General features: G+C 41.2%; 1 protein-coding gene across 1 annotated transcript in view; it reads right to left on the bottom strand.

Annotated features, from left to right (window-relative positions):
• PLEKHH2 (pleckstrin homology, MyTH4 and FERM domain containing H2) overlaps positions 1 to 23,645 on the bottom strand; it is a 1,501,506-nt gene that overhangs the window by 858,780 nt on the left and 619,081 nt on the right. The window contains exon 6 of the mRNA XM_044075068.1: positions 13,111 to 13,299. Within this exon, the coding sequence (XP_043931003.1) occupies positions 13,111 to 13,299 (189 nt within the window). The remainder of the gene's footprint in view (positions 1 to 13,110; positions 13,300 to 23,645) is intronic.

Genomic DNA, 23,645 nt, shown 5'->3' with positions numbered 1-23,645 from the left:
TGAGTTAGGGTTAGGGCGCGGGTTAGGTATGTGTGCGATTGTGTGGATGTGAGGGTTAGGATGGGTTAGGTGAGTTAGGGTTAGGGCGTGGGTGAGGTGAGTGTGCGATAATGACGGACCTTAGGGTTAGGGTTTGGGTTAAGGTTAGTGGATAGTTAGTAGTGTGTGTATATTTTAGTGTAGGGTTAGGTGTAAGATTTTAGGTGTATTTGTGTGGATTGCTGTTTGTTTGGTGTGCTTGTGTTGTGTGTATGTGTTTTGGAACAGAAATCCCCTCAATTTATTAATAAGAAAACTTTTAATGTTGAAGATACTCTTGATGGTCAAAATAAAATTATTAGTAATCCAGACAGGCTTGCGAGTGATGCTTTTTCCTGTAATTCATGCAGTTATTGTACATGCAATTCTAGCACCCTATCTTTTTCAGTGTTACTCCTTAGAGAAGCTATGAAGCCCCTGGCTATTTTAATTGTTTAAGAAACTTAATTCTACAGTTTTAGAATTGTTAATCCAGACTTAAGGGTGACTAATATTGAAGATTAATTAAATTCTAAAAACTATTACTGGCAAGTTATTTTAAATGCTGCAGTTTTCTGGGTGTTAATGATCACACTGATTTTAAAGTTAACTTACAAAAGGAAGTTTCTTCTTTGATTGTATTGTATAGCATATGTCATATGTTTTTTTTAAAAGGAAGCAGTTACCTCATTAACGTTATCACATGACAGCTGTCAGATCGTTTTAAAACTTGTACGCTTAAGTACATCTAATTCTTTGTTTTATTAGTTTGAAGAAGTCTTATTTCATGAGATGAAAGCACTTACTGATTTATTTAATAAAAGTTATCTTAGCACCACTTCACATTTTTCATTTTATTTTAATATTTCAAGGGTTTAGTAGCTGTTTTGTGGTAAATATATCAATAGACCTGGGTTAAAGATGTTAAAATGACCAATTAGCAGAAAAAGTGAAAATAATAAACACTTTCATCTGGCATAGATAGCCATCTGAACACAATGACAGCAAATCAGATCGGAGATTAGTTAGTGCAAAAGGGGTTATGGGAGGAAAGTTTTTCTGAAGGATCTCAAGGTAAAGAACACTGTCAGAAGAATGGATCCAATCCATCAAATATTCAGATAGGAAGAACTAGATAAATAGGATCCATACTTTTTCTCAGGCATACTATATAATTTTAAATTATTGCTTCTGTTCAGGTTTCTAAATCAACCACCTTATCCAGTAGAGTTATGTTTATCCAAAAATCCAGTGTGACTTTTTTGCCTATCCAATCTCCCCTCAGTGTCATTTAAACATGCTTCTATACTGTCTATATGATCATTTTGTTGATGGATCACATATTTTAGAAGTTTTATCTGTTTACAGATATTCTCTTGTATATAGTCTAACTTCTTACCAGTATTGTGTATTTTTAAGGGTAATTCTGGTATGGATGACATTTATCTTCTCAAAAGTCTTCTTTGTAGAAATAGTCTCTTGCCATGTTGGGGAAACTGACACCCATCAAGTGGTCTATTCAGATATCCTCTGACAGGAATTTTTCTGAACTATTAATTGTTGACTAATACAATTTGTCCTTGAGACAAAAAAATAAGTTATGTTCTTACCATAACGTTCCATCTGAGTAGTAGACTTCATTCTTCTGCACATATGGGTATACGGATCCGATTTGGATCCGAGCCGGCAAAACATTTCAAGCATCAGCTCCGAACTCCAAGCTCCTCCCCTACCTATACTACATCACTTCCTCCTATCTAGCCCCAGATCGAGTTTGCTGTCACCACAAAGCAACATAACCACCACCCTAAACATGATAACCTGAAGAGTGAGGGGGACGGAGGGACGGAAGGTGCAGAAGAATGAAGTCTACTACTCAGATGGAACGTTATGGTAAGAACATAACTTCTTTATCAGAAGTAGTTGGCTTCATTCATTCTGCACATATGGGACAGAGTCCCCAGCTACTATTATTCCTGGGAGGCCCTTATGGAAGGATATTTCTGAGCACCGCAGAGCCAAAGGATGTTCTCCCTCTAGAAATAAGATCCAATTTATAATGAGAGATAAATGTGTGCGAATTGGCCCAAGTTGCTGCTGCACAGATATCGTCTAATGAAACTCTTGACCAGAAAGCTGCCAAAGTGGCCATTGCTCTAGTGGAATGAGCCTTCAGTACACCAGGAGGAGATAAACCTTTGTCCTTATAAACTTGAGCAATACAAAGAGTGATCCACCTTGCTAAGGACACGTTCGAAACCGCTTTGCCCAAAAATGGTTTTGAAAAGGAGACAAACAATTGATCCGACTTTCGGAAGGGTTTAGTCCTATGGAGGTAAAAACGAAGCTGTCTATGGACATCCGATAAATGAAGCTTACGTTCACCTCTAGTCTGGAAATTTGGGAAGATGACTGGCAAATTTATAGATTGATTAATATTGGCTGCTGAGGACACTTTGGGAAGAAAAGAAGGGTTCGTACGCAGCGAAACCCTATCCTTGTGGAAAACCAAATAGGGGGGCAAGGAGGATAAGGCCTGCAACTCTGAAACTCTCTTAGCTGAAGTGATGGCGACCAAGAATGCTGTCTTCCATGACAAAAACTTCATCGGAAGTGAACCGGCTGGCTCAAAAGGGGGAGAGGTCAAGGCCTGAAGGACTAAAGTCAAATCCCAGGGGGGCACTGTTTCTTTAACTGGTGGTCGCAATAAAAAAGTGCCCTTCAGGAAGGCTTTACACAGTTTGGCAGAAGCCAGAGCAGCCTTATTTTCACGTACATGAAAAGATGGCAGCCAGTTGAACCTTGATGGTGGAAGCACTTGCGCCTGACAGAAAAAGATCTGCCAAAAAATTCAGTATGACCAGAACAGGGGCTGTAAACAGGTTCTGATTGTGCTGCGAGGCCCGAACGCAAAAACGTCTCCACTTGCTATTGTAAAGTTTTCTACTGGAGGCTTTAACAGAAGTTATCAGAATATTCTTAACAGGGGACAAAAGTCCGGGAGTCCTGATGATCATGGGAACTGGAGCAGCCAAGCCGTCATCTTGAGACTGTCCAGGTTGGGCAGGGGCAAGCCCGACGGGTGAGAAATTAGATCCAGACATGGATCTAGAGTCCATGGAGGAGCCAACAGGTGAGACCATAGGAAGGGAAACCACACTTGGCGCTGTCAGAAGGGAGCTATGAGAATGACTTTGCACTGCAGCTGGCAAGCTTTCTAAAGGAACTTCGGAATAAGAAATAACGGGGGATAAGCATACAGTAGCCTGGAGGGCCAAGCATGGACTACAGCATCCCTGGGGACATCCCCTGGAGGGGGGATCAGAGCGAAGAAGTTGCTGCACTTCGCATTGGAAGGAGATGCGAAGAGATCACAGCAAGGTTGACCCCAAACATGGAAGATCTTCTCCGCTACTGATTGTTTCAGAGACCACTCGTAAGGAAGAAGTATTGCCCTACTGAGACTGTCTGCTAGAATGTTGGAGTGTCCCGGGATATGCATTGTTATGAGAAACCGGCTGGTGGATATGGCCCACTCCCAAACCCCTGTTTGTTTATATACCAGACTACAGACATGTTGCCTGATTGAACGGCTACTGTTCCTGGAGGTAGGACAGGATGGAAGGCTCTCAACGCTAAAAGCACTGCCCTCATTTCCAGGACACTGATGTGTAGCTTGGTCTCTGGAGGGGACCACGTGCCTTGGACCGTTCTTCCCAGGAAGTGCCCCCCCCAAGCTGGGAAGAGTCCGTGGTCACCGTGGCTTGAGCCGGAGGGGCTAGGAAGCTGTGTCCCGCAAAAATGTCCGCTGATTGAAGCCACCACTGGAGTGACGTTCTGCATGTCCGATTGATTCGGATGTGGAAACTCATCGGAAAGTCTACCCAGGACCATTGAACTGCCAGAGTCCACTGAAGGACTCTCATATGAAGACGTGCAAGAGGGAGGATAGAGATTGCGGCTGCCATCGAACCCAGGGCCCTGAGAACATCGGCTGCTGTGACCGAGTGCTCCAAGATCGCTGATACATGGAGTCTGAGATTTTCTATCCTTTCTGGGGTGAGAAAAATCTTTGACTGGATTGAATCCAACCATGCCCTGATGAAGTCTATGATCTGAACCGGAGACATGTGGGACTTGTTGACATTGATTTTGATGCCTAACTTGTGAGCCAGACTGAGGAAGTAGTGTAGGGCCTGACACAAGAGATGTTTGGTGGATGTAGCGAAGAGCCAGTTGTCTAGGTAGGGGAATACCTGAATGCCCTGAAGTCTCAGGTAAGCCGCTACGACCGCCATTACCTTGGTGAACACCCTGGGGGCTGTGGTGAGACCAAAGGGTAGGGCTCTGAATTGAAAGTGACTGGCCCCTAGCCAGAAGCGTAGAAACCTCCTGGAGCTCCTGTGGACCTTGATGTGATAGTAAGCGTCCTGGAGGTCTAATGAGCACATCCAGTCGCATTCTCTCAGAAACGATAGAATGGTTTGCAGAGTGACCATCCAGAATTTTTGTTTCTCTACTGACAGGTTGAGGATAGACAGGTCCAGAATGGGCCTGAGGTCCTCCGTCTTCTTTGGCACTAAAAAGAACCTGGAGTAGATGCCTGATCCGAATTGATCTGGGGGGACCAGTTTGATGGCTCGTTTTTGTAGCAGCTTCGACACCTCTAAAGCTGCAGCCTCCCTGTGAGCAGGTGGAACATCTGAAAAGCGAGCTGGAGTTAAGGGATGTGAAATGAAGGGGATAGAATATCCCTGGATATGATGTTTAACACCCAGCAGTCTGCAGTAATGGACTCCCATGCCACTGGATGTAAGGAAAATCTTCCCCTGACTGCCTCCAGAGTAGAGCAGCTGGGCAACCCCTCAGGGTTGCTGAGCGGGTCTGTCGGAAAAAGGTTCCCTAGACCCAAAGTTTCTGGGACCCCTTCTGCATCTAGGACAGCATCGGTCTTGTCCCCCTCTGCCTCTGCGGGATGAATATTCCTGAGTGCCACGAAAGGACTGTGATTTCCAGAACCACATCTTCTTTTGCCCCTTTTGGTTCCTGGAATAGGATCTCTGGGGGTTAGAGAAGCGGATTCCGACGGCTGACAAAGTCTTTCCGTCCTTCTCACTCTGGGTTAGTGTGTCACATACAGTCTTCCCAAAGAGGGATGATCCATCGAATGAGGCGTTGAAGAAAGACGCCTTAAAGGGGTCTGCAAATTGACACAGCCTGATCCAGGCATGTCGCCTCAAGGCAACGCCTGTACCAGCAGCTCTAGCGGCTCCCTCCATGGCATGAGAGAGCAGCCGCATAGAGGTATTAGTCACTGACTTCAGTGTAGTCATCTTTGCGGAAAAGGACTGCTTGTCCTGTTGCGACAGAGACTCCGGGGGCGACTCAGTTAGTTCCGATATCAGGTCTCGCTGCAGTCGGATGACATGTGCCATGTAATTCGGCGCACGGATAGAAAATGTCGCTGACGAGTACATGCGCTTCCCAAAATGATCCATCGACCTGGACTCCTTGTCTGGTGGATGGACCAATGAAATCTCCTGCGCCAGTTCCCTCTTTGTGGCAGCTGCAACCACCAAAGTGTCTACCAGGGCTCCTTTGGACCATGCCTGCCTGTCTGACGGCAGGAAAAGAATTTTGTCTGGCCTTTTGGGTATCGGCTCTGCGGTGTCAGGATCCTTCCATGCCCTAGTGGTGATGAGGTCCACCAAAGGGTCAGCTGGAGGGGAGTCCCAGGAAGTAGATGGGCCCGTGCCAAAGGCCTCCAGGAATACGGACTCATCAGCAGAGGGTTTGGGGGCAGACCAACCTCCTCTTTGATGGAGGATCTCCATAATGTCTCCGAACGAGACGTCCTTGGTAGGTGATCTGGGGGAACCCTCTCCTTCATCCAAGTCCGTATCAGTAGTAATGGACTCAGGGGAGTCCAAGTGCCTCCTCTTGCACTTGCACTTACGAGGTTCCTCTCCAGTGTGACTCTCTGGAGAGGATTCGTAAGCCTCCAGGGGTTCCCTGAGGGGAACAACCTGGGGTTGCCTTGGCATGGGCTGTCCCTGAGACAGGGCAATGGGAGAAGAATCCACAATCAGAGGGGTCTGGGTAGGATCCAAGGATGTGAGTTGTGGCCTCAACCCCTGGGAGAGGACCCTTTCCACTGCCCCGAATGCCGATGGAGAGCACACCTCCATAGAACGTAAGGAAGAGGCTCTCCCCGGCACCGAAGCAGGGACCGGAGCCAATGGCGGGGTAGTCCGGGCACCGAGGGTAGGATCCAAAAGAGCGAGATCTCGACCCTCGTCTCGACTCCCCGACCATGGCTCCGAGAGTCCTCTGGATCTGAGATCGGATCAGGGGAACTCAAGGTGACGGCCTGTGTCGAGGAAATGAAAACCATCGGAGCCGACCCCACAGCTCCGAAAGTTCTCGGACCAGAGAACCCGGAAGTGTCGGGTCGGATCAGGGAAGGAGCAATAGGGTGGAACATAGCAGAAGAAGGACCCTCACCAATGGGAGAGGGCCCTGGTAAGACCCCCATCTGAATCTGGTTCTGGATGAATCTCCTCATCAGCCTGTTCATATCAAGTTCGGATACACTCCGAGTCGATCTGGAGGAAGCGATCGACTCGGGTCTGGGTCGGATCAGAGGGGAGTGCCTCGGCTCCGATGGCTCCGGTGAAAAACGGGGAGAGTGGAGCCGAGGAGAATGAGACCTGGGTACCTTAGAAGAAGGGCTGGAGAAGGACTCCCTGTCCGGAGACCTTTTTCTGGGCCTGTCCCTCTCTTTATGGCGTCTTTCCTTCTCTCTCTTGTCCCTGCTTCTCTGGGACGACTCTGAGGGAGCAGGCCTGGTGGGAGGTTGAGTCCCTGCCTGCACAGAGTCACCAGCTGGGGAGGAAACTGAGGCAGACTCCAGGGCAGAAGCTGGTAGCAGCCCTTTAGCCACAAGCTTAGCCAACGATCCTTAACGCCTTAGGGTTAAAACCCAAACAAATGTCGCAGGATGCAGACAGATGGGCGACCCCCTAAACAGAGAACACACAGAGTGTGGCCATTGGAGAAAGCTGATGGCCACACTCTGGCACTTTGTAAAGAGAACCTTTGGCTGTTCAGCCATAGCAAATACAGAAAAAGCCCTTACCAACTAGCTAGGAGGTCAGAGACCACGATGCTGACTCATAGAGTGGAAAACGAGATCTGGGGCTAGATAGGAGGAAGTGATGTAGTATAGGTAGGGGAGGAGCTTGGAGCTCAGAGCTGATGCTTGAAAAGTTTTTCCAGCTCGGATCCGAATCGGATCCGTATACCCATATGTGCAGAAAGAATGAAGTCAACTACTTCAGATCATTTTCTTTTACTTACAGCACTGATTGGATCAAGTTTGACAGTAAATTCCTGTCTAAAAAAACTTTATAACAGCACAGAGCAATACAAAGCAACTAAAATCTGTTGCAGTCAAACCAACATCTTTGTCATGCCCCAGAAGATTTATGAAATTCTAAAGAAGAAATTTATTTACAATGTATGAAAAAGATGACAGCAAAGTCACTGGAAGAGAAGCAATGGTCTTTGAAATCTTTGTTGTGTCCCAAGATAATGCAGTCTCAAGGGTTTCCTAAATCTAAGACATTGTTGAAGGTAGCTCTAAGGTAGTAACTGAATGGCAAATATAAGGACTTAGATGAACTGCTGATTGAGACATCTAAAAATGAGACAGAAAGAGTTAATGACAAAGTTGCTTCAGGTTATGAACAAGGCTCTGAAAGATGTCTGTGTTCCATATACCTAGAAAGAGGTATTCACAGCAGTCATCTTAAAACCAGGCAAGGACCTAGATCAGGTAGTTTTCTTACTGGCCTCTGTCTATAATGAACCATGACTGTAAGCAGTTCATGACTATTCTGGGCAAGGGTTGGGCTCATGCAGTAGTTCACAGGCAGATTTGGAATATCTCAGCTTTCCAAACAGCTAGAATACTCAGAGTAATGTAAAGAAAACGTTGTTACTGTCCAAGCTGCTATGAAGGGAAGCAATTCATGAACAGTTAGGAGTTTTAAAATAGAAAAGGCCTCTTGACATGACAGACTGGACATTTTTGTTCAACAGTTTCACTGTTTTTGGCCTTCAGTCTCAATTGGTCATTTCATGGCACTTCAACTCAGGTTAAAGTTAACTTTGCGGATAACTCAACGTTTAGTCAAGAGTACAGGAACTAAGTGAGGGGTCCCCGTCTCCATTACTGTTTGCTCTTTATCTTGAACCCTAACCGATATTTAGTAAGCATCTTCAACTTGAGGAATATTCCATAGAAGCTAGACAGTATAAGTTATCATTTTCTGGTGACGAAGTGCTGGTCTAGATCTTAAACTCAGAGGAAGATTTAGCTACTTGCTTCACAACACTGACTAAATTACGGTATTTCGCCTGGATATAGCATGTGTAAGAGAGACACATTTAAGTATCAGGATGTTCAAGTGCAAGTTTGAAAGAAACTGAGGCAAAATTAAAGGCTTCTGTGCAGCAGGAAATAAGCCTTTCACAACCCCCATGTAAGGGATTTCAATCACTTAATATAACCCACTTCATGATTAAACAACGAGAGGATAGGTTAAGAACTTACATTCAAATGATCTATCTCTTAAGCAGGACTCACTTAAGCACAGAGTTGCCTGTCAATTTGCTCAGTCAATCAAACACCACAGACCCATACACATATATTATGCCCCATCACCAGAAGTGTCTCAGGGCTAACCTTATCTCTGGCTTCATAATTCAATAATATATTCAGAAAACGACTTTGCCAAAATGATGGATATCACAGTGGTCCAAACATGTGATGCCATGGCATGAATATGCAATGATGCTTTCTGAGGACAGATGATGTTATTTGTGGACCTTTCAAGTGGAAGTAGGTCATTCAGGTCATCAACTTTCTGCATTTACATTTTTGCCTCACACATACTGATCTTAATTGATAACCTCTTCCCCAAAAAAGTTTCCCTGGACACTAAAAAGCAGAAGTATTTCCTTACTTGGTGGAGGGCTACAATGTTTTAGGAAAGCTTACCCTGCTGAAAGAAAGGGAAGGCCTAGGTGTCTCAATAATAATTTTACTTTATATGTTATATTACTGGGTCTGCCCCTCTAATAAGGTTTACTGGAAAAATATGGTTTGGCTAGATGAATGAACCACAATGAGTCTGTTTCAATCCCTGATGTGGACTTGCCACATAGAGATTTCTTTCTACATTAATTTGCAATCATTACTAAGATAGATGCATGGGCCTTCTAGCATTGCATCAGAGATCTATCAAAGGCAGCATATGCTTCTGAACATGGAAATGCAAAAGTGAAACCTAACTGAAAAGCAGATAGGCTCTATCGCTAGGAGCAAATGACAAAGGCTGGAAACCCATGATGTTTCAACAGTACTAGAAGAGACAACATTTTCAGCAATGTCACTGTCTCCACTATTTCAAATGAAAGTCTATCTCAAGAATTCCAAGTTGATGAGCACTTAAGCAGATATATCTGAACTGAAAACATCTATCAAGGAGGCCAGATACCAGAGCGGTAACATTTCTAAACCTGTCACTAGATGTTACAATCTATTAACAACAGTGTGACAGGAGATCAGTGGCCCTGCACAGGACAGTGGGTACAATGCTTCATATATTAATCGTATTTCATCTTCTGCACAATGCCATGAAATCTATATGGTGCATAATTTTCAGATGGAAGTGTTTCCATAGTTATTTATATATGCTTAAAAAGACAAACAAGATGTATGTCATGGTCTCAATGAATTGTTGGAAATAAAGAGTCTGGGACGGAGATGCATTCATATTTTCTATGAATGTTCACAGAATGACGGACAAGTGACTTGAGAGCTCTGAATGATGGTGTTTTGCTCAAAAGGATAGGTATAACTCAAAAGATTTTTCTTACTGGTCTGGCGAACACGGGGTTAATCTAAATGGGATGTTGCTTTCTCTGCCCTAATCATCCTGGTAACTAAGGTAAATAAATGAATCCTAAACCTACACCAATTGAGGCTGAAATAGTAATGGATGATACTTGTCCAAATGAAAGATTTTTATTGGCTCTAAACTATAGAGGAATAAAGCTTTAACTATAACTCAGGCAACCCAAGTTCATATAATGGCTCTGGCACTATGGGAGCTAGCAGAGGAGAGTAGGAGTGAGTGAGTGGTTAGTGTTGTTTACCTATGGGGGGTTTTGTGGTCCATTAGGCAACTTCATAGCTATGTCAAAGCTTGCAGGCGATTATATTACAGCCACCGGCCAGTGATGTGGATTGGCTTACCAAGGTAGTTATTGCTATCATCATTAATATACGGGTGAGAGAACTCACACTTATTGAGAAGGCACAACAGGCCCCTGCAGTGACACTGGTGCTAATAATAACTTGAAGGTGTGTCATTAGAGCCTCATTAGAATTGCTCTAATTTCTTAAATCATCAGAATGAGAGCACAGACACCTCCACGGCTGCCTGGATGATGGCCCCTTCAGTCAACTCTTGCTACCACACTTGGGACAGGTTAAGTATCATGGAAACAATTAAGTTCAAGACTAGTGAGAGGGCTGATGGCTGACAGACATGGAGAGAAAAATCACATGGAAAAAGGAGAAATAAATGACTCAGATGGCTTTAGATTCAGGATCTGCATGAGACAATAGTGGGTACTGTGGCAGGCGGAGATCAAGTACTGGTTTCAGTCTGTTTGGAGGAGCTGCAGATTAGATTTTCTGTGAGGTCTCTGACCTACATAACCTCAGGCATACTTCATATGTTAACTACCCAGCTGCCACAATAAAAGAAGAGTTTCAACTTCTAATTTTGTACTAGAAATATTATTGGCTTGTTTAAATGTGGATAAGCTTATTTAAGTGCAATCAGACTAGATAAAGTCATACTCCTGAGTTCTACTGCATATCCCAGAGTTACAAACTCCAGCAAATATTTGGCTGAAATGTTATCCCAATAGAGGCTGGTGAAAAGGAGAATGTGCATTCTGAAGGGTAAAATACTGATTTAGTACATATTTTTAAAAGGCAAGCAAATTCTGGGTAGGCTTTATTTATTTTATGAGAGAAGGCATCGTACATTCATTGGAGGACAGTTTCTTTGCCTTTCCTTGTCTTGTTGTTTCTGAGGCTCTCTGAAGAATGGTTTGGAAATCACAGGGGAATTACTTCAAAGGTGTCTTGAACAAGTATGGAATACCCTATTTTTCTCAAGGCCTGTAAGAATATTCCAGGTTGCCTGTCAAAATATGGGGTCTTAATTCAGTGGAAAATTTATCTGGGTGAACTTCAGGGAACATCTGATTACTGAGCCAGATACAGCAACTTAAAACCACTCCTGAGCATATGCCCAAACTACAGTTTCAACACCATCACAGCTGTAATCAACTATATGGCCTTCACGTTTATGAATGGTGTTATTTAGACTTAAATGCTCATTCTATGTGCAACTGTCTAGCAGACTTTCTGTGATGTCTGAACATCTGCTTCACCACTGAATGATACTCATGTTAGCCTGACAGTTCACGATCCTAACTGCCAGAGTTGATGAGGTGTGAAACTTTTTTACCACACTGCAGGACTGCAGAGTCTCAGTCTGAAAGCAGGGCAGCCAAGGGCAATGTTTTCGTCTCCTGGCCTTCTCACAGATCCTCCACTTCTGGAGCTACCTTATGAGGTCTAGCTACAGCTCTGTTCTGTCAAAAAGGAATCCACAAACTTGTTCTGTCTTCTAATGAGCAGGGGGTTCAGCATATACTGCTGGAGTTGCCCCATACTATCCCTTCTTTTGGTGCAGAACAGGATAAGCAGTATAGGGCTACGGTTAAAGTGACCTACAAGGAAATGCAAGGTATTTCTTGATAGTTCATTTTCTCGACACTTTATAAAATTATTTCTTTAAAATTAAAGTTTCTGAAGATAAATTTTTTTGTTGGGGGGGGATGAATCATCATCTTTGTCCACCACAGTTACAGTATCCTTCCTCTTCCTGTGCTCAGGAAAACCTCTTCTTCTTCACTACTCCAAAACAGACCGTCAAGCAAAAATAAATGTAGGTCAAGAAGAGGAAGGAGTACCCAACGGAGAAGACTGTCTCTGACTGATGAAGCAGTTTGCGCACCCTTGTTGAAGTTTATGTAAGTCTGCATATGGTACCGACAAAGGTATACGCATCAGAACCACTGTTATTTCCCCTTTATTTTCTACTATGGATTATTTGTGGGGCAGGACCATCTCTGGCATAAGAATTTCCATTTTGCTGGCCTGACAAATAAGGGATTTTTTTCTTGTTTACAGCATGTTAGTTTTAGTTCTGGGACTCTTGGAGTCTTGATTGTTTTTGACTCCCTTAAGACTCAAAAAATGTCAAGTGGGATTTACATTTTTCAATCTTCTACTCAACCATCTCATTAGTTTCTTTATGTGACCAAATGACCACTTTTATCAGTAAAAATGTTTTCTATTCAAAAAAGTGACATTTGTGGAAATGTTTAGTCAAGGGTATAAAAGTCAATTGTGCTAGTCGTCTTCTGTGGAGAGGCAAACAGACTCACAATAGAAAGAAATTTTCCTGAAATGAAAACATTTAGAACATCATTAAAATTAAGCAAAGTGTGTAAAATAGCAGACGTACAAAAAACAAATTAATCATAGTTAATGAATTATTCTGACTGGAAAAGAAATGACTTACTGCTTTTATAAAGGCAGTAAGAGATCTTCTTTATCCCACCATTACTGAATCGTAAGAAGAACTGAGCTGTAAGAGCCATCCCTGATGTTTTAAAATGCTGACATTAAATTGACCATACAAATGCATGAAAATGTGACCAATGAAAACACAAGTATTTCTAGGAAATTCTGCATCTGTGAAGGGACCAATGAAAGGTAAGTTATACTCAACATTTAAAATTAGTTTTACCCAACAGTTATCACTACTGCAGTGCTCATCCATAAAATAAGATTTATTCGATGAACTCAGAAAATGTAGAAAAAGTCTGCTAAATTGTACTAAAATTTGAAACGCTAGTTCCAATTTTACATTACACCTGTGGCACTGCTAGCCTCATAGGATCGTGACTCTTGAGATGATGCTTTTAATGGGAGATCCACTTGTACTCCTGCATTCTGCTGAGGACTCTTTGCTCTACTTTGAAAACAGCCAAATGTTAAACTGCTTAGCCTCTGTGGTTCTCCAGGTTTGTGAACAGGGGTGGTAGATTTCTTTAATTGAGCACCTAGAAAAAAAAAAAAGGAAGGTATACATCAGTGGCATGCCCATGCCAATATATCCCCATCAGGTAAAAAGCTAAACAATCACCAAAGCACATGGAGAAACAGATCCTGGAACGTTTACTGATAACAAATTCAATGACTGCTGGCCTGAACTGAAACAACCTGTCAAAATGTTCGAAGACCATTTTTACTGAAGACAGTTTTTTTTTTTTCTGGAGGCCAAGACACTCACACAACTAGTCTTATCCCTGCAAAGCAGAATTATAATCATTTCCAAGTCTACTATAGGTCCTAGAAAGGAAAAACCTTGAATGCAATAACCTCCATCAGTGAAAGTGTCATCTGGCCAGTTGTTCATTATCTCACGATTAGCTGTCATCGAACTATCGGATTCCCATCACACAGCAAATAGTGTTCAACTGGAAAACCTTCTAGTTGTAAGTGGTTAATAAACTGAATCCCCAGATGGTAAATGCAGAAATCGGTAACATTTAAGAATTGACATTTTGGAGCATTTTCATGTCTGTAATATCACTGACTTCTTTTTGAAAAATATCTGTGCTGATTAAATGTTACACTTTCTATGCTGACATAATGGGTGAATATGCACTTATCACACAAATAAAACAGCAGCAATTCTGGACAATGATATTAACTGCTTGCATTAATGCCTGCCTTCAAAAATACAGATAAAAAATGCAAACAAAAATGTGTGTTTGTGTGTTTCTTCATACAATACTGAAAGATTACAAATCACAGAAAATAAGATCTGTAGATTTATATGACTAGCCGACTCACATGTTAATCGCTGCAGCCTCCTAGAGGAAGGAGCTTAGCTGGCTTCCTGTTACTAGTGATCTACTTCCTTACAAAGCACCATACTTGTAGAAATGAGTGTGTGTATGTAACTTTAAGAAGCATTTCCATATGTAGGCACGTGCATATAAATAGTGAGGACGTGCAAGCAGCAGTGCCATTTTGAGAGAACAGCCAGAGTGTTAACATGTATGAGTGTAGTAGCTGGTCTGTTTATAAGTTTATTTAAGTTTAAGTTACTAAGCCTTGTTCCTGATGTGTTTGTGTGTAATAAAGCTGCTTGAACCGAACCCACAACTGTTCTTCTCTAGTTTTATCCTGACCGGATGAGCGACGTGGTGTCAGAACCGGAACTGAGAGTCCAACTTCTTCAAGCCACGAGATGCAGAGTTGACGGTGAAGGTATACTGAGCAGGTTGGGTGATAACAGTGTTCAAATGATCAAAAATGGTCAGAGACAAACTTCAGGTAACCAAAACTTACACAAACTAATTATTTTGCAAAAAAAATTAAACAGAGCCTTCGTAAGGCACAAAATGCATTATTAATCAAATGAGTAGCACAAAACACATTATGAAGCAAAAGAGAGGCATACAATGCATTATTAAGCAAACAAAATGTTCAAAACCATGACATTTGATAAAAATCAGAAATATTCAGATGGAGCTCACATTTACCTTAGATTTGCATGGCCAGCATGTTTGAAGTAAAACGGGCACAAGAAAAGTGTAATGAGCATAATAAGAGGTTAAATTGGCATAACGAGTGCAATAAAAGTGCAACATAAGCTTAAAGAGCAAGGCAACTGCATGTTTTTTTGGAAAAGATCGTGTTTTGGGCATAAATTACTATTTTGCATTGACCGAAGCCATTCAAAGCATAACTAAGTTGTTTGAAGTATCTCAGAGTGTGCCAAGTGTTTGCAGGGTCTGTGCTTTATTACGGTGCAATTATTTCAAATAATTGGTTGTATGCAAGGTACAGTTAGTTTGCAAAGTGCAGTCAAAATATGGCCATTTTGAAAAAGTTTCTTGTGCTGTGTACATTTATTCACAGAGTGCCGCCATTTCAAAGTGTTTCTTACACTGTACAGTTATTTCGCAAAGTACAGCCATTTTGAAAAATTCTTGTGCTGTGTACAGTTTATTTGCAAACTGCATTCAGTTTGAAGTGTTTCTTACCCTGAGCTTCTTCTGCTGTGTACAGTTTGTTTGCAAAGTACAGTCATTTCAAAGTATTTCTTACAGTGATAAGGAGTGATTTCGCAAAGTACAATAATTGTAAAGTGTTCTTGTGCTACTGAGACTTAATTGGAAAAGTGCAGCTATTTCAAAGAGTCTATTGTGTTGTTGGGCATAATTACAAGTTCTGGCATATGTACATGTATGCATGTTCGTACATAATTTCAAGCACCTTCACTTGTGTGTTGATATGGCACAGGCATTTTGAAGACCCAGTCAACTTGTGTTTGATCATAATGTTGCAGAGAATTGGAGAGTATCTGAGCAGGAATAGGATATTTTCATACAAGCAGCTTTTTCTGACAAGGATGCACATACAAGCGCATTCATTCTGCTTAACTTAGCTGGGTCAGAGGCCATTGAAAGATTGTCTTAGATGCAAAGAGCTCATTTTGGCAAGTAATGCTTGATCGCAAAACTTTATTACTGACTACATTCAGCGCACCATCTGGAAGGCACAGATTCCTCAGGATGGCTGTGCCAGTGAAGTCTTTTAGCATGCAATGAAGCAAATTCTGTTCAGGCTATCCGTATGCTATAATAGATGATTTACTGGTTGAAGGTAATAGTGTAGCAAAGCATGACAGAAACCTCAGGAAAGTTTTGGACAGAGCATATGAAGTGAACTTGAAATCAATCCTCTGAAATGTAAATTCAGACTACCAGAAGTTACTTATGTAGGTCATTTATTTACCAATACAGGCTTACGACCAAGCCCTTCTAAACAAGCAGCCATTCTTGAGATGCCGGCTCCAGACAATGTCAAAGTCCTACAGTGTTTCCTTGGCATGCTTAACTATTTGGACAAATTCATCCTTTACTTTAGTGAGTTATCAGTGCCTTTGAGAGAGATGACATGCAAAAATGTGCCTGGTCATGGTTAGAACATCACCAAAGGCATTTGATAACCTCAAACAGCAAACTGCCAACTTGTCTACACTGAGATACTATGGTATCCACACACCAGCAGTTCTTTCCTGCGATGCTTCAAAGTTTGGTCTTAGTGCAGTTATTCTTCAAGAGGCCAGACCTGTTGCCTATGCATCTAGAACTCTTACCCAAACTGAGATGCAGTATGCTCAAATTGAGAAAGAACTTTTGGCAATTGTGTTTGCATGTCCTAAGTTCCATGATTATATCTATGGGCGAACTATCTAAATCGAAACAGATCATCAGCCTCTAGTCGCTACTTTAAAGAAGCCTGTGCATATCGCTCCAGCAAGAATACAAAGAATGCTGTTCAGATTACAAAAGTATAATTTCAAAATAGTCTCTACAGAAGGCAAATTTCTTTATCTGGCTGATACCTTATCCAGATCGCCCAGAAATACCACGGAACTGCCTGATGCAGAAAAATTTGACTTTGATGTCATGGAAGTGTGTAATATTTCTACCACGAGACTTGATGAGCTAAGAGATCATATAAAGACTGATGCAATTTTGCAAAAGGTCAACCACTTCGAAGCAATCTTGTGTACCGCCAGACGTACAACCTTATTTTCCATACAGAGATGAGACGTTGATGGAAGATGGTAACATTTTCAAAGGTCCAAAATTTAGTGTTCCTACTTCACTGCAACAAGAATACATTCAGATTTTGCATCGTGGCTACCCAGGCTCTGATTCTACCAAAAGAAGGGTGAGAGCACTAGTATTTTGGCCTTCTCTATCAAAGGACATCGATAAAGTGCTTTCAGCTTGTTCATTATGCAACAAGTGCTAAACTGCAATTGCAAAAATAGTCACCTCAGCTAAGCCAGATTCCTGAACTACCTTGGTCAACAGTAGCCACTGTCATATTTGAGTGGAACAATCAGCATTACTTAGAGTTGGCAGACTCTTATTCGAACTGGTTTGAAATCAATTTGCTACCTAACCTAACATCCAGTACTGTTAGTACTAAGATGAAATGTCATTTCTCAGTCCATGGTAGTCCACACAAAGTTATTTCTGACATTAACAAATATACCAGTCAACTGTTTCAGAAATTTGCAAAAGAGTGGAACTTTATCCATGTTACTAGTACGCGGTCCAGTGGCCTACGAAAGACATGGGTAAATGGGCGTGCCTTCGCTGAAGGTTGGGCTGGCAACTCGGCACCATAAAAATCGACTGCCAATCATTAGCGGACTGGAGTTCCGCTGTGGCGACTCCTAACCGGGAAAAGCTGAAAAGACAAAAAAAAAACAAACTAGTAGTCCAGAATACCCACAATCAAACGACCTTGCTTAACGCACAGAACAGAGTGCAAAGCAATTACTAGAGAGGTCAAAGCGTGACAATACTGATATCTTCTTGAATTTACTTAATCTCAGAAATATACCCCGTGACAACCTACTTGGTTCACCTGCTCAGCGACTTCTATCTAGGCAAACCAGAACAACCTTGCCTATCAGTTCTAGTTTGTTGGTGCCTAGTGTTAAAAACAACAAAGCAATCAAAGCCCAACTCTTTAAGAATTGTTCCTTTCAGAAGTCCAGCTATAATAAAATTTGCAGATTTCTTTGTCTGTAAAAGGAGGAGAGACAGTGAGGATGCAAACAGTGAAAGGCTTTGATCGAATTGGTCAAGTGAGAGGTATATGTGCTGAGCCAAGATTCTACTAAGTAGAATCTGAGGACAGAGAATACAAGAGAAACTGCAGGCATCTTGTTCCTGCGTGAGAAATGATATTGCAGCATCGTACTTGTGATACAGACTCTAGATCTCACAGCAACCCTGACAATGTTCATAATGAAGAACATGTCTCAGTATCCATTCCCGTTCCTGATGATGTCCCAGATGTCCCCAAAGTTGAACACAGTCCCTGGTGCTAGATCCAATTCTGACTTTTACATTACAGGGTCAGGTCGTATTTCTAGACCTAGTGTAAAATACACAGCAAATTGGACATGACTGTTTTATATGTATCTAATTTTGTATTATTGCATGTCAAAGAATTAGTTCTGTAAAACTGCATGTCAAAAGATCATTTCTGTGTAATTGCATGTCATTGAATACTGTCATTTGGTATATGATCCATTTCTCAAAGAGGGAGAATGTAGAGCAGAGCATGTGTATGCAACTTTAAGAAGCATTTCTAGATGTAGGCACATGCATATAAACAGTGAGCTGGCAGCTGTGCCATTTTGACAGAACAGCCAGAGTGTTAACATGCATGAGTGTAGTAGTGAGTCAGTTTATAAGTTTATTTAAGTTTAAGTTACTAAGCCTCATTCATGATGTGTTCGTGTGTAAAGCTCCTTGAACCGAACCTACAAATGTTCGTTTGTTTTATCCTGACCAGACGAGCGACAATACTGTTTCAAATCATAAAATTAGGTTACTGCCCTCCACTAAAAAAAAAAAAAAAATTCCCTTTAAGAAACAAATTTACTCCCCATGTTCCAGCCAGGTGGAAAAATAACTGCCATTACCCATCCACAATTCAAAACCACCATAGAAGAGACAAACTTTTATAGACTAGGAAAAGTAGCCTAAAATATACTTTCTCAATAAAATAAGAATAATACCAACCTTTAAAAACATTAAATCTGACCTACAGAATCTTCTACAAAAAGAAGTTACTTGCAACTGCTTCACAGACATTGGTTAAATGGCATGAAATTACCTATCTGCTGCAGACACATGTCATTTAACAGTTCAATGTCTCAGTATTATCTCAGTTTTTGTACATACGATGCCACTGAACAGACAGAAGTTATCTAAAGTGCAGTGTATCCCATCTATTTGTAACCTATAATGTCTGTATTTGGAGCTTTTCTCCCCGGGCCTCTGCTGAAAATGGACTTATATCCAGCTGGACCAGCCCAGTAAACAAATGTAAAATAATAAAATAAAATAAAATAATTATTTTCTACACACTGCACCATGCTAATAATGTTATGAGGCACAATGAATATGGAAAGTGTACTGTAATCTTACATTTTGTTTTACTGTGTTTACTATGCTGCAATCCTTATGTTCATACTTTCAACTGCTATTGCACCATTATATTTAATGTATGACTATATAGAATTACGTTGGAATCTTTTTGTACATCGTCTATTAAATTGATATTACGGCCCAGGTCACATCTGAAAAGGGTCAGTACATCTGCTCACCTATTTAGTTAACAAACAGCAAATTTCTTGGCATTTAGTTTTAGTCTCTGTCTCTGGTTATTTGACTGTGTCAGCCCTTCTTGCAGAACATTATTGTTGGTGAGATTTTCTTTGACTGCTTCTAATCTGCAAGCATCTGTAGGCATTTGCAGCCTTTCCCTGGTAGATGCCTTGACCAGCAACAAGGCCAATCAGGAATGTCCCAAACAGACACTAGTTGCCCAGTCAGAGACGGTCAGAAATCAATGACCCTCTGTTCCTTCTCCCACCAGAAGCAGAACAGTAGCACAAATTCCAAGCTGGCTTCTGTGAAGCAAGTTATCAGGCTTTCTGGTGATGAGAAGCCTCCAGTTAATAATGTCTCTATGCTCCCTCTCTCACCAGGAACAAAACAGAAGCACTAATCCAAAGATGACTACTGAGAAGCATCTCAACGGTACTTACGTATTACCGCAACCACATGTCTCACCTGCTGTAATTCATAATGTCATCGCAGAGCAATTGTATCTCCAACTCAGAAGGGGTGTGAAAACTCCAAATTAGTTTTATATCACATTGTTTCAGAAACAGGAATAATGACAAAATTCCTCTTCCTGGGCAGCATGTTTTGCCGACGACACAATGAAAAGTAAAAGTAATCGGCCTGCTGATACATATACGGCATGTGTATATCATTATCTAATGACTTCCATTCTCAGAACATCCCGCTGACTTGGTGAGTTGGTAGACACACATTTTAGGAGGGGCAGACCAAAAATATGTGGTAAAAAGGTAGACATTGTGCGAAAAGCTGGACAGTTGACAGGTCTGTAACTGGTACAATGGCAGCAAGACACAAGTGGGAATTAGGTACACTGGAGCAATCATATGCAGTAGGAAGAGAAGCAGCAGTAACATCCAAGAGCCCGTTCTGACTACAGAAACAGTACTTTCGGAACATGTCACAGTCTGCAAATGGATATTACTAATTCTACCTTTCACATTAACCTTTCTGCCATAAGTGAAGGGAAGCTTTGGGAATTACGTAACGATGACAGACAATCCTGTCAACTCTGACTCCCAAGAAATGTGCCGAAAACCTAGAATAACATGAGGACAGCAGCCTAAAAATGTGAGTTTAAGTTTTTAAATGTTTATAAACCTTCAAATTTACACAATAACTTGAAATAATATAGTCACATGTGAATTCCATGTGAATGTTTAGTACTTACGTATTATCGGTTAGAAATGTGGTTGCGATAATACATAAGTATCCTCTCAACTATACAGACTTTTGCCTCATATTTTAGGTATGCTCATAATAAAATTTGTGGTTTTCTGGCAAATTAGTGAGGACTGAAGTCACTAAACAATGATATGCATTTGAGTTTCAGACTTCGCGTCCTTCAGAAAATACATACTAAAATAAATCCTGTTATTCCAGCAACTTTCTAAGTTTATAAGAGCAATATTAAAACCTGTTCCTATTTTGGGGGCTTTAAGCTTTGTCCAGATTTCTTGCACCAAGAGGATGACAGGATGGCAGGCAACTAGACAGGCCATGAGTTTAATAACACATATACAATTTCTGTGTGACTCACAAGACACACAGCTTTGGTTTCTTCCCTAGTTTAAATATGCAGTACAAAAGAGAATGCAATTAAACTGAAGTGAAATGAAAACACACCACAATATACAAAACAGAAGAAAGCAATAAAAGGAAAAAAACAAACTAACCTTTCACCTCACAGCAGTATATGGCAGAGTGTGTGAGCTTTTCCAGTTATATACATGGGTCTTCTTTTCTTGGTCGAAGCCCATATACTTGAACGTTATTTTCGCGAGACAGAAATAACGAAAACTGAAAACCAGACATGCGCAGTTTTTTCCCAGGGCAAGTAGACACTTGCCCAATGTGGGGAGACATGTCTTTTCCCCACTGTAGTGCAATCCCAGAGTTTATATATAGTTGAGGGGATGTGGGGGGCAAACCCCCCACCTAGGTGAGTTTAAAATACTACAATGTGTTTTGATGAAGTTTTGGGCAAGTGTTTACTTGCCCTGGGAAAATTTGCAGTTTGGGATTTTAGTTTTGTTATTTTAATCTCGCAAAAATAACGTTTGAGTATTTGAGCTTTCAAGCATGCAAAGTAGAGCCACATATATATATATATATATATATATACATATATATATATATATATATATATATATATATATATATATATATATATATATGTATATATATATATATAGATATACATATATAGATATACATATATATATATATAGATATACTATATATAGATATAGATATAGATACATATATATATTATATATATATGTATAGATATATATATATGTATATATAGATATATATATCAATACCAACAATTTTGACCAAATATTGAATATGCCCACTACAGGCTCTAACATACTGGCCTTCATGCTACAAAATATGGAAGAATGCTGCATCACCCCCCCCCCCCCCATGTCTCACCCTCCCTGATAAAAATCTGATGATAAATCTGTCTCTTCAAAATCAAAATCAACTCTGCAATCCCATTAAAATCAGTAACAGTTAAAAACTATTCCAAGGCAAATTACCTGTTATTAAGTGATGGTCTGTCAAAATTCAATGCCCCTCCAAACCCCAAGAACACACCAGCCTATGATGAATTCCTCTCAGAAACTCTGTACAACCATGTCAATGACTGTATAGAGGCTATTGTACCTACCAAACGTAAGCACAGATCTAGCCCTAGAAACAAATAACCCTGACAGCATCCCAAATTAATCAGGATATACAACACAAGGAAAATAATTATGGCAAAAATCAGGAAGAGTAATTCCTATAAAGATAAAACTTCCTCAAAGTATGTATGTTTACATATATATATATATATATATATATATATATATATATATATATATATATATAGGTCAAGCAAAGCCAACTTTGATGTTCATATATTCCAAGGTGAAGGATAACCCTGTCCAAGGCAAAGAACACAGCCTCTATGGGAGTAGACGACATCCCAGGCTGTCTTCTAAACAAGCTAAAACAAGAATGGAGAACAGCTACAGTTATCTCCCTCCACAAAGGTGGTCTGGCAACAGACCCAGGAAATTACAGACTCATAAGCCTGACCAGCTTCATCTGTAAAGTCATAGAATGTATCATTATGGACCTCATAAATAAAGACATAAGTGACCTCCAAACCCTGGATCCTACCCAATTCAGCTTCATGAAGGGCAGATCCTGCCTGTTAAATCTGGTGTATTTCTTTGAAAGTGTGACCAAGGCCATTGATGAGGGCAAATCTGTGCACACAGCATACCTTGACTTGGCAAAAGCTTTTGACACAATCCCACATTCCGGCATTACTGATAAACGTTGCAAACTGAATGTAATCCCCTTTGTTGTAAGATGGTTTGCTAACTAGCTCACAAATCGGACACACACCATCAAAGTGGGTGACTCCACATCAACCAGCAGACCTGTTACCAGCAGCATGCCACATGTGTCAATGCTGGACCTCCTACTGTTTGGTATATGCTTCTCAGAAGTTCAGGTCAAAACTAAAGGGTTGTGGCTGACCAAGTTTGCAGATGACTGCAAACTAGGTGCAATCACTGAATCCTCAAATGACGTCAGTATACTCCAGGAGGGTCTCACACAGACCAACGACTGGTGTATTAGTCATGGTCTCAAACTGAATGCAAAGAAATGCATCATCGTTTCCTTCGGCACAAACAATAGCCCCTTCACACTATCAAATCAATAACAATACCCTAAGTACCCATGACGTGGTAAGAGACCTGGGATCACAGGTTGACCATGACCTTAACTTCGGCCACCACGTGTCTAGCATTGTAAGGAAAGCTTTTCACGTAGTTCACTTGATTAGTAAAGGCATTACTTTGAGAACAAAAGAAGTTATAACCCCCCCCTATACTCGGCACTTATCCGGCCCATAATTGAGTATAACGCCTCATTCGGTATGTAGCATACTAAGCACCTACAGCAATTAGAGAGACCTCAGAGGTTCCTAACAAAGAAGATCAAGGGCTTCCAGCATGTGCCTTGCATGGACCAACTAAAATCCTTGTCACTATATTCCGTATCATATAGACTTCTTAAGGGAGACTTATGCCTGGCCTATAGAGCAACCCAAGACCCAAGCCTAATGAACTTAATGCATATAT

The sequence above is a fragment of the Protopterus annectens genome, chromosome 6.part0 (assembly GCF_019279795.1).
Source record: "Protopterus annectens isolate FY-2018-M chromosome 6.part0, PAN1.0, whole genome shotgun sequence".
Lineage (NCBI taxonomy): Eukaryota > Metazoa > Chordata > Ceratodontiformes > Protopteridae > Protopterus > Protopterus annectens.
The sequence above is the reverse complement of the archived record's forward strand: the minus strand, read 5'-3'. Positions and strand labels throughout refer to the sequence as shown.